Source organism: Carassius carassius, chromosome 21 (assembly GCF_963082965.1).
Source record: "Carassius carassius chromosome 21, fCarCar2.1, whole genome shotgun sequence".
Classification (NCBI taxonomy): domain Eukaryota; kingdom Metazoa; phylum Chordata; class Actinopteri; order Cypriniformes; family Cyprinidae; genus Carassius; species Carassius carassius.
The window spans coordinates 3,055,444-3,074,947 of record NC_081775.1 but is presented as its reverse complement, the minus strand read 5'-3'; the positions used below and the strand labels follow the sequence as shown (position 1 = coordinate 3,074,947).

Sequence of the window (19,504 nt, the reverse complement as noted above, 5' to 3'; positions counted from 1 at the left end):
GAGGATTGTCAAGCAAAATCGATTCAAGAATTTGAGTGAACTTCACAAGGAATTGACTGAAGCTGGGGTCAAGGCTTCAAGAGCCACCACATACAGATGTGTCAAGGAATTTGCTGAACCACAGATATCAGAGGCATCTTACCTGGGCTAAGGAGAAAAAGAACTGGACTGTTGCCCAGTGGACCAAAGTCCTCTTTTCAGATGAGAGCAAGATATGTATATTTCATTTGGAAACCAAGGTCCTTGAGTCGAGTCAAGTCAAGTCAAGTCACCTTTATATAGCACTTTAAACAAAATACATTGTGTCAAAGCAACTGAACAACATTCATTAGGAAAACAGTGTGTCAATAACAAAATACATTTTTATTCAGAAATCAAAAAAATGCTCATAAAAAGGTGTGTTTAGGTCACTGTGTGTGAAATGCATTTTAATGCATTAAAAAAAAAAGATAAGCTAAAATAATTTGCTCAAGCATGATGCATAAATATATAGTATGCACTTTTAATAATTACTTATACTGAGTCGAATAAATTCTGAATGTTTAAGATCTTGAGGAGATCATGACAAAACATTTTTCTTTATAGAGAGAGCTTGTATGCAGATGCCAAAAGCTTCTTCAATAAAGACACAGGAGTTCTGGAGGTTCCCCTGGCTGTACAAGTAGCGGATCAGGTATGAAGTCTCATTCTCAAAGTAAGGATATCTTTCAGGTCTGCCCATTTTTATATCTAGTGGCTCATTGCCAATCATTATATTTAATGCTTTTATTCTCATGTCTTTGTCCATGCATAAATCGCTGCCATGGTGCAAAGGTATTTTAAGTTTTTGCTAAGGCATTGCTATGTGGTTAATAGATACATATTACATATGTTTCAGTTAATTAAACATCTCATTTTCTGTAATCAGTCAATCAGTCAAATAATTATATAAATAATCAGATATAATAAATCATGTGCCAGATGTACATGGGGCCTGTGATATTTTAGTCTCTAGATATGGATCAGTATTACAGAAAATTCCTATTTCATTTGCTGAAAAACTTCAATTTTACATGTTTACTAAACACAGGATAGAATTATGTGAAACCCTCAGGTCCATGCTTTATTTAGTTTGTAGGATTTTGTTTTACCCATTTTATCAGCTGTTTGCTATGCATGCAAGGCAAAATGCTCAAAGGAATGCATTGTATTAGTTTACACCAATTTTGCCCTTTATTTTGTTTATAAAAACCTCCATAATCCTCAGAAATGGACACTGGTTGTCATCCCTCTGTCTCAGCACGCTAAAGACGAAAGCAGGATCTCATCACGTCCTCTCATCCTTTTCCTCAGTTAGGCTCTTTATTCACGCCAGGATTCTTACTGATCCCAATCCTTTGCCCATATCAGAGTGCTGGCACAAAACCAGTTTCTTCTTGGCTCCCCAGCAGCCTCACCTCACTATCAAATGCTTCAGAAAGCATTAGTCATATCTGTAACTGACTATAATCCTGATGCATGCAAATTAACATGAAAATTAGCAGAAATGTGGCAATCAATCAGCTCTATTTACACTAAAATCCAGTCATTCCCATATTGAGTGTATATAAACATAATGCAGGCTCTTTAGTCTGTATCCTGTAAACTAAAATATAATATTGAGCAGCCAATTAGTTCAGAAATGTTTCCTCCAACATAAATACTACAAACTGTATATGTCACCATGAAACACATACTGAAACAAGACAGGGCAAGGCTTGCCTGGATATAGCAAGTCTAAGACAGGGACATGTAAATCCCGTGGCAAAACATAGAAACAAATAGAGACATCACTAGCATAGTTGCTGTTTCAACAAAGTAAATTTAATTACCGTAATTCCTCAAATAAAAACCCGTAGTCAAATTAACGCTGGGCCTCTTAAAGTGGCCGGGGGCGTGGTCAACACAGACAAATAAAGGCCGTTCTTAAATAAAGGCCGGGGGAAAACTTGTGCAGCAGAGCCAGATAACGAATGTACACGCCCACTGCTGGAGCGTTTCTCGTTCTCGAGTCAACAACCGGTTGTATCGGTTTTCGGATCACCAGTACACTGAACCGAGAACCGTTTCTGTCGGACGCGTCCGATTCGAGAACCGAGGAGCTGATGATCCTGCGCATGTGTGATTCAGCGTGAAGCAGACTGACACACAGAGCGTCTGAACCGAGCTGATTCTTTTGGTGATTGATTCTGAACTGATTCTGTGCTAATGTTATGATCTCTGTCCACTGGAACGCTATTGCTTTTTAATTTAAAACGGGTTATTTAAAATAATTACTTATCAAACAGAAGGAATTAGAAATAAAGGCCTGCCTCTAATAAAAGCCTGCTTCAAATAAAAGCCTGTTACCTTCTGCAGTTCAGGTAAATAAAGGCCCCGGCTTTTATTTGAGGAATTACGGTAGTTTAAGCAAAGTTAATAAATAAGAATGTGCAGTTGATCAGATACAACTGCAGTCACAATTTAAGAAATGCATTATTCGAATGCTTGGCAAAAGAGATGCGTTTTTAATCTAGATTTAAAAAGAGCAAGTGTGTCTGAACCCCAAACATTATCAGGAAGGCTATTCCAGAGTTTGGGAGCCAAATGTGAAAAAGCTCTACCTCCTTTAGTGGACTTTGCTGTAGCTTGTTTATTGAAGACAACCACCTAGAAGTGCATTACAATAGTCCAGTCAAGAGGTCATGGATGCATGAACTAGCTTTTCTGCATCAGAAACGGGTAACATGTTTCGTAGCTTATCAATGTTTCTAAGATGGAAGAATGCAGTTTTTGTAACATGGGAAATATGATTTTCAAAAGACAAGTTGCTGTCTAATATAACACCCAGATTTTTGACTGTAGAGGAAGTAGCAGTGTATCCGTCTAGTTGAATATTACAAATGTTTTAGTGTGATATTTGTAAGCCAGGTTAAAGAGGTGGGTCTTTAATCTAGATTTAAACTGAGAGTGTGTCTTCCTCCTGAACAATGTTAGGTTATTCCAGAGTTTGGACACTAAATAGGAAACGGATTTGCCGCCCACAGTTGATTTTGATATTTTAGGTATTATCAAATTCCCAGAGTTTTGAGAATGCAGCAGATGTGGAGGACTATAGTGATACTACGTATCACTATAGAGGACTAAGTAATAAGCAAGATTTTAAAATCTATACAATGTTTGATAGTGAGCCAGTGCAGTGTTGACAGGGCTGGGCAAATATGATCATACTTCCTGGTTCTAGTAAGAACTCTAGCTGCTGTATTTTGGTCTATCTGGAGTTTGTTTATTAAGCGTGCAGAACAACCACACAATAAAGCATTACAATAACCTAACCTTGATGTCATAAACGCATGAATTAACGTTTCTGCATTTGACAGTGAGAGCACAGCTCATAATTTAGATATATTTTGGAGAACGAAAAATGCAGTATTACAAATGCTAGAAATTTGGTTTTCAAAGGAAAGATTGCTCTCAAATAACAAACCTAGGTTCCTATGATTTGGGTTTTTCAAAACGCAACATAAGGGAACATCAGAAACATCGGTGTTAAAATACTGTACCGCTTAAGTGAATCAACAAGTCCTGATGCTTTATTTTTCTTCAAGTTTCTTGCCAGGAAAACGAACATGTCTGGTCTACTTTGTCTGGTTTCAGCAAAGATCTTAATGGAGTGACAATGTTGCCACCTGCACTGATTACATGCTCCGAGGGAGCGGTTGTAGCGTATATAGGCATATATTTTCTGGCATCTTTGGAAAAAAGAGGGAATCGAGAATGATTGTCACAATCCTGACTCGCCATCTCCTCAGATGCGCCATTAGAGAGAATTGCAAACAGATTATGATTATAATTAAATGTTTTTTGTTTTCGATTTGTTTTATTTCGTTAAGTAGTACATTAAAGCTTTCTATAGATATATTTATCATGTCTGTGTGGCATGTATTCGCCGAGTTTTGGTACATTTTAGATGAAGTAAATAACCGTGACTGCACAACACGCATCATGTTTGTTTTCTTTATTTTATAAAAGTGCAACGTTTTGTTGATATTTCTGTCGATTGAACCAGCCATGCCATTATGAATTTATCAGCCTTTTGCATACCAAAGTCAATTTCTGCAAATAAATATTATGCCAAATAGAAAATCATGCTATATGTACTTTCATGAGATCAGGTTAGCCTACAGCAATTGATTTGTTGGCTATTTTACAAATGGGAGTAGAACGAATTCATGACAATGTTTTACATTCAAGCTACCCATTAATATATATAAATATTTCCGATTGCTATTTCAGTACTTTAGCATACACCAATTAATCTGTGCAGCACCACCTCAAGTCAAACATACCAAAGATAATTAAAGTCCCAGAGGAGGGCGGTGGAGGTGGATGCAGGGCAGGACCAGCGATAACAGAGGTATAATCAAAAGATGACTTGATGAGGTAGAAGCCAGGGTGGAATCTTCAGCCGGACTTCCATGATGCAAGCCCACGGAGGAGTCAAGGGAGGAGACCAAGGTGGAACCACAGTGACAAACAGCAGAGGTGGAGCCAGAGTGCCGGAGCGTCCAAGATAAAAGGAGCTGGAGGGAAGGAGGAACCCACCAGATCTGAAGGGGTGGAGGGAGAAAGCACAGCTGAAGGCCCAGAAATCCATGGTGCAGGCAGAGTGATGACTGACTAAGGCAGAGTCAGAGGGATGAGGAAGCCTGGTGGAGCTGAGGGAGCGAGGAGCTTTGGTGGAGCTGAGTGGTCAACTGGCGGCTGGAGTAATTGGCACGGAGGTTCTGGATGGAGCTAGTGGAATAACAATTCAGGGTTGGAGACAGTAGACTTTGTAGACTCAGAACAGACAGAGGAGGTAGGAGTGGGAGGGGGTAGGAACACAGATTTTGATTGTTGGGTGTTTGGTAATGAAACTCCACTCCATCCCCTCATATTCCACTCATAGGTCCACAGAAACTGGCGATGTTGCCAGTTCATACACCTAAACAGATGTGGTAGGTTTAGGCTTCCAGGTGATTTTATGGATCAGGTGTCTGCTCTGGCTCTTATATCGCATCAGGCTCCATCTGGAGTGTGCTGGTATAAACACGACGAGAACTGACAATGGACTGAATGGAATAAAGGAGATTAATACACAAGTGAATGAAACAACTAAATTAACAACAGGTGCAACACATATCAAAATTGATAAGAAACCATAGGAACAAAATTAAAACTAGGTCACAGAACTAAAACCCAATCCCTTACATTTGTGAATATGGTTTAAAGTTTAATACAATAGAGTAATTACATAAACCTTCATTTATTTTAGATATATGATTGATCATCATTGGTCCAACCAAACCTTAAATTTAAGTAGGTTTAATCATTTGATTAAAAAATAATTAATTTTGCAGATTTCTGTAATTAATGCAATGGATAGTATTTAACATTTGACTGCATATGAATTTTCTATCAGATTAATGTGGAAACAAAATACATTATTTAAGGGTGTACAGTACTCACACTAGGCACTGTTGCCTTGAACCAAACCCGAACGCGATTGTCCCCCGTCCCCACTCCCCTGCTGGCCTGCACTTGCACTAAACTTTCCGGGCCGGAGAACGCTTACGTCATGTATGAGATAATGGAGAATATTCTGCCGAATAATTAATAATAATTAATTTATAATTCATGCCGTGCATTGATTTTTACTAGTATGAATCAGAAAATTATTACGGAGACAGCTGAGGTTGATGAAATAATTTGCAGCTTTACGAGAGCTTTATTTGCAAACTACATTTCCTGTTCATCAATAAGGTTAAGTACCAGAGCCGTTATAAACCTATACTTGATTTAATTAATTTTTTTTATCTATGCGTATCGTGCTTGAGCCAAATCGAACCGTGCCCTGGCCCACCTCTTCCAACCAGGCCAGGGCCGGATAAATGAAACGCATCTGAGCATGGCACAGAGCACTCACACTAGTCAGACGAACCAAGCTTTGGGGGTCAAACGCGCTCGGGTGCAGTTCAAAACACCTAGTGTGAGTACACCGTAAAATATTTGGTATTTTAAACATTTATCTAGAGTATTCTACTATAAATGAAGGGCAGTGTCACTGATACCAATAATGATTCTTTGTTAAATTAGATTTTTTGTTGTTGTATATACTGTAGTTATGATTTTAAAAAATTAACTATTCACATGGACACATTATAATAAGTGTCACAATAATATTTAGCTGTGCCTTTTATATAGTGTTTACTGATGTTTCTATCTCTGTCAATACTATTTCAGTTCTCAGTGTTTGAGGTGTCAGAAACATTTTCTACTTAATTTTATGTATGTACAGTACTTATTATTTTACCAACAAACCAAACAAATTATTTGGTATGAATATTTTTATTTGAGGATTGATCCTCCAACATCAGTTTAACAAAAATGTATACTTATCTCCTTACACAATTGTATCTTAGCTAATGAGACTAGCATGTAACTGTCAGGGTCAAAAACCGCTAGCCTTGTGGAGCTTGCAGCTTAAAAGCATGCTACATGTGGGACTTGTACATTGTGCCTATTGGCCTCCAAATAGGTAGATGTAATTTTGTTAAAGTCACCATGAAATCAGATGAACAATTCTTATTTTTTAAGGAAAGCTGCAGTATTTATAATAAATGTTTTATATCAGTACACATTTTCTGTTATTTATTGTTGTTTTATTATTGTTTTTTTATTTTATTTGTAATATTCAAAAACCTTTACCCTTGAATGTATGCCACATGAAAATGTAAACTTCATAATTGTACAGGAATGTTTAGATTGGAGACATGACTGTACTGAATAACATTGCTCATTGTGCTTTAACTAGGTGAAGCCAGTCCTGTTTACGGTCCATGCGGTTGTCACCAGCTCTGACCTGTGGTTCGACCACACTGAGGTGGACTTTGGACACTGCTCCATTTATGAGTCTGCTCAGATTGCTGTGCGTCTCACGAACTGTTCCTTATTACCTCAGGAGTTTGGCTTTGTGGGTAATCCTAAGGTGAGAGCACAATATTGAGTGTACACACTTCACAAAACTTCACGCAAAACAAATGCAACTTAAGCTTTCACCTTATTCTGCACAATCATCACATTAAACTGCAATGGCAATACATAAAAGTATGTATACACTACCAGTCTAAAGTTTTTGAAGAGTTAGATGTTTTTTTAAGGAATTCTCTTCGTTTCACCAAGCCTGCATATATTTGATCAAAAATACAGCAAAAGCAGATATATTGTGAAAAGGGCTAGTAATTTAACACATTAATTAGATTAATTAACCATGGAGAAAAATAGCGAGTTAAAATTATTAACGCATTTAACACACTTGCCCCGCCCCAGACCTATGTGGATCATCTGCCATTTCATACAGTCGATTGATGACTAATATCAGGCTGGGCAACAACTGCGTGATGGAGACTAGCAAATGTCCCTAAAATTCAAGATATGGGGCAAAACATATTTTGGACACAGTACTGTCTGTTTTGCCAAACAAGATAAAGACAAAGCAGAACTGTTCATCTCCGAGCTACCCACAGGGGCATATCATTTCTTAATCCACGTTTTGAACGAGTTTGGTGAACGTTGAACCATTGGCCTATTGCGTTGGCTTTGAAGTGGCGCTGCACAGACTGATCGGTGTATGACATCGAAGTACCCCGAGAACAATTCGTCATCTCTCTCAGCTCTTGCGGTACTTTGTCACACACTGATCGGTCTGATGGTGATGACCCGCTTCAAGTTGAACAAGCCTAACGATTCAATGTACTATTCATTAAGAACCATCTACTTCACTCCTGAATAAATCAGCCATTTGAACCAATCAAACAACTGAATAAATGACACGATGACTTAATCATTAAGACATTTACCACCACCTACTGGCAGTTTTAGTTTATTATTTAGAGTATCATTTCATTAAAGAAATAATTTTATATTTTCATAATAATAATAATAAAATTAAGAAAATCAATTATTAAAGTTATAGTTCACCCAACCAAAAATTAAAATTCTGTCATCATTTACTCACATGGTCCAAAAGAGTAGGCTATATGTAATCAATTTTATCAAAGAAAATATTTCTTACTGAGCCTACTTTTTGTAATGCCTGATGCTTTACACAACAATGACTTTAAATGATCTTTTGTGAGTAATTTCTACAAATTTGATGTGCGATTAATTTGATTAATCACCACAACATGTAATCAATTAGATTAAAACTTTTAATCGCTTACCAGCCCTAATTGTGAAATATTTTTACTATCTAAAATGTTTTCTATTTAAATATATTTTAAATTTTAATTTATTCCTGTGATCAAAGATACATTTTCAGCATCATTACTCTAGTCTTCAGTGTCATATGATCCTTTAGAAATTATCTTAATATGCTGATTTGCTGTTCTAGAAACATTTATTATTATCAATATTTAAAATAGTTGAGTACATTTCTTTTCAGGATTATTTTAAATAAGTTTAACCGAAGCATTTAACCGAAATAAAAAGCTTTTGTTAAATTATACACTATACCATTAAAAAGCCTTGAGTCAGTATGTGTGTGTGTGTGTGTGTGTGTGTGTGTGTGTATATATATATATATATATATATATATATATATAACAATATTTACCTAAGGTGTTCCCTGGGAATATATACACACACACACACATTGATGTTGTGGTAATGGTAATGGTTCGATTCCCAGGGAACACGTTAGGTAAATATTATTAGCCTGAATGCACTGTAAGTCGCTTTGGATAAAAGCGTTTGCTAAATGTTTATTAATGCATTAATGTTTGTCTTAAAAACCACCACTGGCTCTGCAACCCTTTACTTAAATTCATTTCTTCAGAGTTATGTGCCTCTATAAGCTTGCATTTTGCAAGTGAACATCGCTTTATTGTTTATCCCAGAGAGGCACAAAATCACTTTCTCTGATTTTAAATGTATGGTTTCCTCCTTGTGGAATGACCTGCCCAACTCATTATGAGCAGCTGAGTCCTTAGCCATCTTCAAGAATCAGCTTAGAACACATCTCCTCCATCTTTATTTGACCCTCTAACTCTATTCTAATTCTATTCTTAAAAGAACAGACTTGCACTCTATTTATTTATTAACTGCTTAAAGGGTTACTCCACCCAAAAACTTTCATTAATCACTTACCCCCATGTCATCGGCATCGTGGAATAGTCCATCTGTCATCAGTGATTCAACTGTAAAGTGAAGCGACAAGAGTACTTTTTGTACACAAAGAAAACAAAAATAACAACTTTATTCAACAATTCCTCTCCTCTGTGTCTTTCCAAATCAGCATAGCGCCATTTTGGCAAATCTGAGCTGTTTGCAGATGGCGTATGCTCTCCTGTATCAGCCGCGCCAAAAGGATATGTTTTTTATGTGTATTTACGCTTTGGTTTGCGTGGTGAGGGGGGAGTGGTTCAGCAAAGTCTGTAGCGGGAGAAAAGGCCGGGAAACGAGTGGTGAGTAAGTGGGTTAAGTGCAAAATGATGAACACCTGTTTCTGATTGCAGTAATTGGACTGGAGAGACCGGTTAAATGAGAGGCTGGAGAATATGGTGGCACAGAGAGACGGAACGGAGACTTAGACACTGCTCTGCTGGGAAAGAGAGGTCTGGGAGAAATTTAAAGTGTGCCTTTAATGTTTTGTGAACGTGCTGGATGCGCTATTTTTGTTTTTGTAAAGTTCTGAATAAATTAATCGAGTCTCCTAATGCCAACCCTGGACGCTTCCTTCTTGCAACTACAAACGTTGTTACAGTTTGAAAGCAAACAATGCATCAGTGCTGCGCGGAGCTTACGCCATCTGCGTATATCTCAGATTTGCCAAAATGGCAAATCTGTATCCAGTATCTGTATCCAGATCAGATGGTGTAACAAGGGGGCTGAGGCAGTATTAGAATCCATTTGCAGAAGTTTATTAGGAAAAGATCTTACAGACAGAGCCGTTAAACAAGGCAGAGAGTGAGTACTGTAATGGCAGTCCAATCTTTCAACATGCACAAGGGGATTCCAAAAGGCAGAGACTAGTAGGCAGGTGAGTTGGTCAAACACAAACATCAGTCCATCAGACATCGCCGTGGTCGTGACGCTGGTCAATTGGGTCTGGCTCTATGAAATTCCTTCGTGAGAGAGGGATCCAGAATGTCGCTGCCAGCTACCCATGACCTCTCCACAGGTCCATAGCCCTCCCAGTCCACCAGATATTAGAGCTGACCCCCTCTCCTTCTAGAGTCCAGCAGTTCATTGACCTAGTAGGCTGGAGCTCCATCAACGTCCAGCGGCAGTGGCGGTTCCTGAGTGACATGATTGGGGTCAGCATCCGGTTGGACCGGTTTAAGCAGCGAAACATGGAAGGAGGGAGAGATACGGTAGATAAGAGGGAGCTCTAGTTGGTATGTGACCTCATTTATTCTTCGTAGAATCTTTAAAGGGCCAACATACCTTTGGCTGAGCTTCCTGCTTGGTAGCTACACCTTAAGGTCACGTGTAGAGAGCCAGACCCGCTGTCCTGGTTGGTAGGGAGGGTGTGGCTGACGTCGCTTGTTGGCATAGAGTTCCTGTACTCTTACAGCTCGTTGAAGGTGGACATATGCACTGTCCCACACCCTCTCACTATGTCGAATCCAGTCATCCACAGCGGGGACCGATGATGGTTTGCCAGACCACGGGAACATAAAGGGTTGATATCCAAGGTCAAACTGGAAAGGATTCAGACCTTTTGACGAGTGAGTCTGCGAATTCTTTGCGTATCCTGCCCATGGGAGGAATTCCAACCATTGATGTTGTTCTCTGCTGCAATAGGATCATAAGTATCTGCCTAGTTCTTGGTTTAATCGTTCCCCCTGACGGTTAGCTTGTGGGTGATAACCTGAGGTGAGACTGACATTAATATCGAGTTTCTTGCAGAATGCTCTCTAGACTTGGTATGTGAACTGGGTCCTTCTGTCACTGACAATATCTTCCGGATTCCATAGTTCCTGAAGACATGGTGGAACATTGCCTGTGCGGTTTCCATGGTTGTGGGGAGTCCTTTCAAGGGCATCAACAGGCATGATTTGGAGAATCGATCTATGATAACTAGGATGGCAGTGAAACCATTGGACAGAGGTAAGTCAGTAACAAAGTCTATGTAGAGATGAGACCAGGGGCGTCGTGGAATGGACAGAGATTGAAGGAGTCTGGATAGTAACTCCTTGGGGGTCTTGGATTGAGCACAGACTTGACAGGCTTTTACGTAATTTGTGACATCTTTGGACAATGAAGGCCACCAGAACGAGTTGCGTAGCAGGTGCAGAGTGCGGGAGATTCCAGGGTGGCCAGAGCTGACAGAGGTGTGGACCCATTGAATTACCCTGTGACGTAGACTTTGTGGAACGTAATGTGTGTTAGGTGGACAGTTGGCAGGAACTGGTTCTTGGAGCTGTCCTCTCTGTATCTCCGCCATGATATCCCAGGTGATTGGGGCGATGATTACAGATGGGGGAAGAATGCATTCTGGAATATGGCTGTCGAGGGGAAGATCATACTGCCTGGAGAGAGCATCTGCCTTACTGTTTTTACTCCCTGGACGATAGGTCACTGTGAATTGGAATCGGGTGAAGAAGAGGGACCAGCGAGCTTGGCGTGGGTTGAGTCGTTTTGCACCTTTAATGTACTCTAATGTTCTTATGGTCAGTAATCACCTAGAACGGGTGGAATGCTCCCTCAAGCCAGTGTCTCCTTTGTTCTATGGCTGCTTTCATAGACAGTAGTTCCTTATTCCCAACATCATAGTTTCGTTCAGCTGCTCTTAACTTTCTTGAAAAGAATGCAGAGGGATACAGTTTGCCAGGTTGACCATGGCGTTTGGAGAGCACGGCTCCGATTCCCGAGTCATAAGCATCTACTTCCACAATGAATGGCAGATTGGGGTCATGGTGTTTGAGGACTGGGGCTGTTATAATATTAACTTTTAAAGTGTTGTATGCTTTAGTAGCCTCTCACTCCACTTTAGTTTTGATGGCTTGCCCTTGAGGAGCGATGTTAGAGGTGATCCAACCATGCTGTCTAATGAATCTCCTGTAGAAATTAGCAAACCCCAGAAATCTTTGAAGTAGTTTAATGGTAGATGGTTGTGGCAATTCCGTCACTGCCTTGACCTTGGCTTCGTCCATCTTGACACCCTGATGACTAATGTGGTAACCAAGGAATGATCTCTGCCTGACGTGAAACTCACATTTCTCTGACTTGACGTACGGTTGATTCTTAGTGAAGTGAAGACTTGACATGGTTAATGTGTTCTGCCTCTGTATTGGAGTATATAAGAATGTCATCGATGTAGGCAGTTACACATTGATTCAGCAAGTCTTGCAAGATCTCATTAATGAAGGACTGGAAGACAGCTGGTGCATTGGCAAGTCCATACGGCATGACCTGATAGTGACCTCATAGTGCCCCCTATTGGTGAGGAAGGAAGTTTTCCATTCATCGCTGTCCTTAATTCGAATTGTTATATGCACTCTGTAGATCGAGATTAGTGTATATTCTTGCTTCTCGGAGCTGTTCCAGGGCTGAAAGAACCAGTGGCAGGGGGTCGCAGAATTTTACTCTGACATTTTTTATTCCTCTATAATCAATGTAGTCCTTTTTTTCCACAGCGAAGAACCCTGTTGCAGCTGGGGACGTAAAGGGCCGAATGAATCCAGAACTCAAGACCTCTTCAATATAATCCTCCATGGCTTGGGTTTCAGTTCGAGATAGATGGTAAACACGACTTTTGGGAGGCATGGCATTGGGGAGTAAATCAATATTACAGTCCCAGGGACGATGAGGTGGTAGTTGGGTTGCCATACTAAAGTTGATATACTAAAGACCTCTGCCAGGTCATCATAACATGGGGGAATAGAAACTGCCTTGGTACTTGTGGGACTTTCAACACTAGTGGTATAACATGGTTGGGAAACTGAGAAGAAACAGTGACTTTTACAGAAGGCAGACCACTGATCAACTCACCCTAATGCCAGGAAATGACTGGGTCGTGAACAGACAGCCATGGAAATCCAAGGATGATTTCATGCTTAGGGGAGTTAATGACATAGATGGATATGTATTCTTGAAGAAATAAACCAACTTGTAGGGTTAATGTCTTGGTTTGATGTATAACACCAGTTCCAATTGCAGTTGTTGATGGCTTTAATCCTGATAGGTGGGTATAATGGTTAAATTGGGTATATTTTATTTCCTGACGATATCCTCATGAATGAGATTTAATGCGGCTCCAGAGTCAATCATTGTTGTTAGCGAGATGGACAGTTATTATGTTTTTAAGGTAAGGGGGAGTTTGAAGGACTGATTACTGGGGAGAGAGAAGTGTTCCTTATTTACCATAATGGGGATTTGAGCCTTGTGTGGGCATCCCTGATAGCGAGTCAAGTCAAGTCAAGTCACCTTTATTTATATAGCTCTTTAATAAAAATACATTGCGTCAAAGCAACTGAACAACATTCATTAGGAAAACAGTGTCAATAATGCAAAATGACAGTTAAAAACAGTTCATCATTGAATTCAGTGATGTCATCTCGGTTCAGTTTAAATAGTGTCTGCATTTATTTGCAATCTAGTCAATGATATCGCTGTAGATGAAGTGACCCCAACTAAGCAAGCCAGAGGCGTTGGCGGCAAGGAACCGAAACTCCATCGGTGACAGAATGGAGAAAAAAACCTTGGGAGAAACCAGGCTCAGTTGGGGGGCCAGTTCTCCTCTGACCAGACGAAACCAGTAGTTCAATTCCAGGCTGCAGAAAAGACAGATTGTGCAGAAGAATCATCTGTTTCCTGTGGTCTTGTCCTGGTGGTCATCTGAGACAAGGTCTTTACAGGGGATCTGTATCTGGGGCTCTAGTCCTGGTCTCCGCTGTCTTTCAGGGATGTAGAGGTCCTTTCTAGGTGCTGATCCATCTGGTCTGGATACATACTGGATCCGGGTGACTGCAGTGACCCTCTGATCTGGATACAGACTGGATCTGGTGGCTACGATGACCTCGGAATAAGAGAGAAACAGACTAATATTAGCGTAGATGCCATTCTTCTAATGATGTAGCAAGTACATCGGGTGGTATGGGAAGTGTTCCCAGTTCCGGTTTACCTAATTAATGCAGCCTAAAAATAATTTAACGGATTTGGATATTAAAAGCATATTAGTATGTTATGTGTAAGCCAGGTTAAAGAGATGGGTCTTTAATCTAGATTTAAACTGCAAGAGTGTGTCTGCCTCCCGAACAATGTTAGGTAAGTTATTCCAGAGTTTAGGCGCCAAATAGGAAAAGGATCTGCCGCCCGCTGTTGATTTTGATATTCTAGGTATTATCAAATTGCCTGAGTTTTGAGAACGTAGCAGACGTAGAGGATTATAATGTAAAAGGAGCTCATTCAAAGACTGAGGTGCTAAACCATTCAGGGCTTTATAAGTAATAAGCAATATTTTAAAATCTATACGATGTTTGATAGGGAGCCAGTGCAGTGTGGACAGGACCGGGCTAATAGGGTCATACTTCCTGGTTCTAGTAAGAACTCTTGCTGCTACATTTTGGACTAGCTGTAGTTTGTTTACTAAGCGTGCAGAACAACCACCCAATAAAGTATTACAATAATCTAACCTTGAGGTCATAAATGCATGGATTAACATTTCTGCATTTGACATTGAGAGCATAGGCCGTAATTTAGAGATATTTTTGAGATGGAAAAATGCAGTTTTACAAATGCTAGAAATGTGGCTTTCTAAGGAAAGATTGCGGTCAAATAGCACACCTAGGTTCCTAACTGATGACGAAGAATTGACAGAGCAGCTATGAAGTCTGAGACCGTGTTCTAGGTTATTACATGCAGAGGTTTTAGGTCCTATAATTAACACCTCTGTTTTTTTTTTCAGAATTTAGCAGTAAGAAATTACTCGTCATCCAGTTTTTTATATCAGCTATGCATTCCATTAGCTTTTCAAATTGGTGTGTTTCACCGGGCCGCGAAGAAATATAGAGCTGAGTATCATCAGCATAACAGTGAAAGCTAACACCATGTTTCCTGACGATATCTCCCAAGGGTAACATATAAAGCATGAAGAGTAGCGGCCCTAGTACTGAGCCTTGAGGTACTCCATACTGCACTTGTAATTGATATGATACATCTTCATTCACTGCTACGAACTGAAGGCGGTCATATAAGTATGATTTAAACCATGCTAATGCACTTCCATTAATGCCAACAAAGTGTTCAAGTCTATGCAAAAGAATGTTGTGGTCAATTGTGTCAAACGCAGCACTAAGATCCAATAAAACTAATAGAGAGATACAACCACGATCAGATGATAAGAGCAGGTCATTTGTAACTCTAAGGAGAGCAGTCTCAGTACTATGATACGGTCTAAATCCTGACTGGAAATCCTCACATATACCATTTTTCTCTGAGAAGGAATAAAATTGTGAGAATACCTCCTTTTCTGGTACTTTGGACAGAAAAGGGAGATTCGAGATTGGTCTATAATTAGCTAGTTCTTTGGGGTCAAGTTGTGGTTTTTTGATGAGAGGCAGTTTGAAGGTTTTGGGGACACATCCTAATGACAATGAGGAATTAATAATAGTCAGAAGAGGATCTATGACTTCTGGAAGCACATCTTTTAGGAGCTTAGATGGTATAGGGTCTAACATACATGTTGTTGGTTTAGATGATTTAACAAGTTTGTACAATTCTTCCTCTCCTATAGTAGAGAATGAGTGGAACTGTTCCTCAGGAGGTCTATAGTGCACTGTCTGATGCGATACTGTAGCTGACGGCTGAATGGTTACAATTTTATCTTTAATAGTATCGATTTTAGAAGTAAAGTAGTTCATAAAGTCATTACTGCTGTGATGTTGGGAAATGTCAACACTTGTTGAGGCTTTATTTTTTGTTAATTTAGCCAATGTATTAATATGTATAATTAATTAATATGTATACAATGTATAATAAATACCTGGGGTTATGTTTGTTTTCTTCTATTAGAGAAGAAAAGTAATCAGATCTAGCAGTTTTTAATGCTTTTCTGTAGGATAGGTTACTTTCCCGCCAAGCAATACGAAATACCTCTAGTTTTGTTTTCCTCCAGCTGCGCTCCATTTTTCGGACTGCTCTCTTTAGGGTGCAAGTATGCTCATTATACCTTGGTGTCATACTGGTTTCCTTAACCTTCCTTAAGCGTAAAGGAGCAATTGTATTTTAAATGCTAGAAAAGAGAGAGTCCATAGTTTCTGTTACATCATCAAGTTGTTCTGAGGTTTTGGATATGCTAAGGAATTTGGATACATCAGGAAGATAACTTAAAAAGCAGTATTTTGTGGTAGAAGTGATGGTTCTTCCATACTTTTAACAAGACGTAGAATTTACTATTTTGGCTATAAGTAGTTTGCACAAAACGAAATAATGATCTGAGATATCATCACTTGGCTGCATAATTTCAACACTATCAACATCAACTCCATGTGACAGTATTAAATCTAGAGTATGATTTCGACAATGAGTAGTTCCAGAAATGTGTTGTCTAACCCCAATAGAGTTCAGAATGTCTATAAAGAAGGATCCCAATGCATCTTTTTCATTATCAACGTGTACAGTCGTGGCAATATGTTTTGAGAATTACATAAATATTAGTTTTCAAAAAGTTTGCTGATAAACTGCTTTTAGATCTTTGTTTCAGTTGTTTCTGTGATGTACTGAAATATAATTACAAGCACTTCATACGTTTCAAAGGCTTTTATCGACAATTACATGACATTTATGCAAAGAGTCAGTATTTGCAGTTTGGCCCTTCTTTTTCAGGACCTCTGCAATTCGACTGGGCATGCTCTCAATCAACTTCTGGGCCAAATCCTGACTGATAGTATCCCATTCTTTCATAATAACTTCTTGGAGTTTGTTAGAATTAGTGGGTTTTTGTTTGTCCACCCGCCTCTTGAGGATTGACCACAAGTTCTCAATGGGATTAAGATCTGGGGAGTTTCCAGGCCATAGACCCAAAATTTCAACATTCTGGTCCCCGAGCCACTTAGTTATCACTTTTGCCTTATGGCACGGTGCTCCATCGTGCTGGAAAATGCATTGTTCTTCACCAAACTTTTGTTGGATTGTTGGAAGAAGTTGCTGTTGTAGGGTGTTTTGGTACCATTCTTTATTCATGGCTGTGTTTTTGGGCAGAATTGTGAGTGAGCCCACTCCCTTGGATGAGAAGCAACCCCACACATGAATGGTGTCAGGATGCTTTACTGTTGGCATTACACAGGACTGATGGTAGCGCTCACCTTTTCTTCTCCGGACAAGCCTTTTTCCAGATGCCCCAAACAATCGGAAAGGGGCTTCATCGGAGAATATGACTTTGCCCCAGTCAAGTCAAGTCAAGTCACCTTTATTTATATAGCGCTTTAAACAAAATAGTCCTCAGTTGTCCATTCACTATACTTTCTGCAGAAGATCAATCTGTCCCTGATGTTTTATTTGGAGAGAAGTGGCTTCTTTGCTGCCCTTCTTGACACCAGGCCATCTTCCAGTCTTGGCCTCACTGTGCGTGCAGATGCGCTCACACCTGCCTGCTGCCATTCCTGAGCAAGCTCTGCACTGGTGGCACTCCGATTCCACAGCTGAATCCTCTTTAGGAGATGATCCTGGCGCTTGCTGGACTTTCTTGGACGCCCTGAAGCCTCCTTTACAAGAATTGAACCTCTTTCCTTGAAGTTCTTGATGATCCTATAAATTGTTGATTTAGGTGCAATCTTAGTAGCCACAATATCCTTGCCTGTGAAGCCATTTTTATGCAACGCAATGATGGCTGCACGCGTTTCTTTGCAGGTCACCATGGTTAACAATGGAAGAACAATGATTTCAAGCATCACCCTCCTTTTAACATGTCAAGTCTGCCATTCTAACCCAATCAGCCTGACTTAATGATCTCCAGCCTTGTGCTCGTCAACATTCTCACCTGAGTTAACAAGACTATAACTGAAATGATCTCAGCAGGTCCTTTAATGACAGCGATGAAATGCAGTGGAAAGGTTTTTTTGGGATTAAGTTAATTTTCATGGCAAAGAAGGACTATGCAATTCATCTGATCACTCTTCATAACATTCTGGAGTATATGCAAATTGCTATAATAAAAACTTAAGCAGCAACTTTTCCAATTTCCAATATTTATGTAATTCTCAAAACTTTTGGCAACGACTGTATATTAAAATCACCAACTATTAAAACTTCATCTGCAGCCAGAACTAACTCAGATGTAAAATCACCAAACTCTTTAATAAAGTCTGTATGGTGCCCTGGTGGCCTGTATACAGTAGCCAGTACAAACATCTCGGGGGATTTATCATTAACATTTGTTTCTCTGGATAATGTTATATGAAGCACCATTACTTCAAACGAGTTATACTTGAAGCCTGCCCTCTGAGAAATCCTGAAAATGTTTTTATAAATTGAAGCAACACCTCCCCCTTTGCCTTTTAGACATGGCTCATGTTTCTAACAGTAATCTTGGGGGCTGGACTCATTTAAAATAATGTATCATCAGGTTTTAGCCAGGTTTCTGTCAAACAGAGCACATCTAGATTATGATCAGTGATCATATTTACAAAAAGTGTTTTCGTAGAAAGGGATCTGATATTCAATAAGCCAAGCTTTATCATTTGTTTATCCGTATTGCATCTGTTTTTCATTTGTTGAACCTCAATTAAATTGTTAATCTTAACTTGGTTTGGACGTTTTTTGTATTTTCTAGTTCGGGGAACAGACACAGTCTCTATAGTGTGACATCTAGGTGAAAGAGTCTCTATGTGCTGAGAATTAGCTGACCTCTGTGACGTGAGGCAGCTAGCAGACGGTCGGTTTAGCCAGTCAGTCTGCTTCCTGACCTGGGCCCCAGTTAGTCAAGTAAAAACACTAAGACTATTTGGCATATTTCTAGAGAGAAGAGTGGCACCAACCCAGGAGGGATGAAGACCATCTCTTTTCAACAGGTCAGGTCTGCCCCAAAAGCTCGTCCAATTGTCTATGAAACCTATGTTATTCTGTGGGCACCACTTAGAAATCCAGCCATTGAGTGAAGACAATCTGCTATGCATCTCGTAACCACGGTAAGCAGGGAGGGCACCAGAGCATATTACAGTGTCTGACATCGTGCTTGCAAGTTCACACACCTCTTTAATGTTATTTTTAGTGATCTCCGACTGGCGAAGTCGAACATCATTAGCGCCGGCATGAATAACAATCTTACTTTATTTACGTTTAGCATTAGCCAGCACTTTTAAATTTGCCAAGATGTCATGCGCTCTTGCTCCTGGTAAACATTTGACTATGGTGGCTGGTGTCTCTATATTCATGTTCCGTACAATAGAATCACCAATAACTAGAGCACTTTCATCAGGTTTCTCAGTGGGTGCATCACTGAGTAGGGAGAACCTGTTTAATG

General features: G+C 39.7%; 1 protein-coding gene and 1 long non-coding RNA gene across 2 annotated transcripts in view; one reads left to right on the top strand and one right to left on the bottom strand.

Moving 5' to 3' along the window:
• cfap74 (cilia and flagella associated protein 74) overlaps positions 1 to 19,504 on the top strand; it is a 134,717-nt gene that overhangs the window by 60,567 nt on the left and 54,646 nt on the right. The window contains exons 22-23 of the mRNA XM_059503026.1: positions 586 to 673; positions 6,854 to 7,027. Coding sequence (XP_059359009.1) covers positions 586 to 673; positions 6,854 to 7,027 — 262 coding nt within the window. The remainder of the gene's footprint in view (positions 1 to 585; positions 674 to 6,853; positions 7,028 to 19,504) is intronic.
• Positions 4,866 to 7,023, bottom strand: LOC132097364 (uncharacterized). Its single transcript, XR_009422726.1, has 2 exons — positions 6,902 to 7,023; positions 4,866 to 5,111 (listed from the first exon to the last, which is right to left on the bottom strand). It is a non-coding gene; the product is annotated as an uncharacterized LOC132097364 (long non-coding RNA).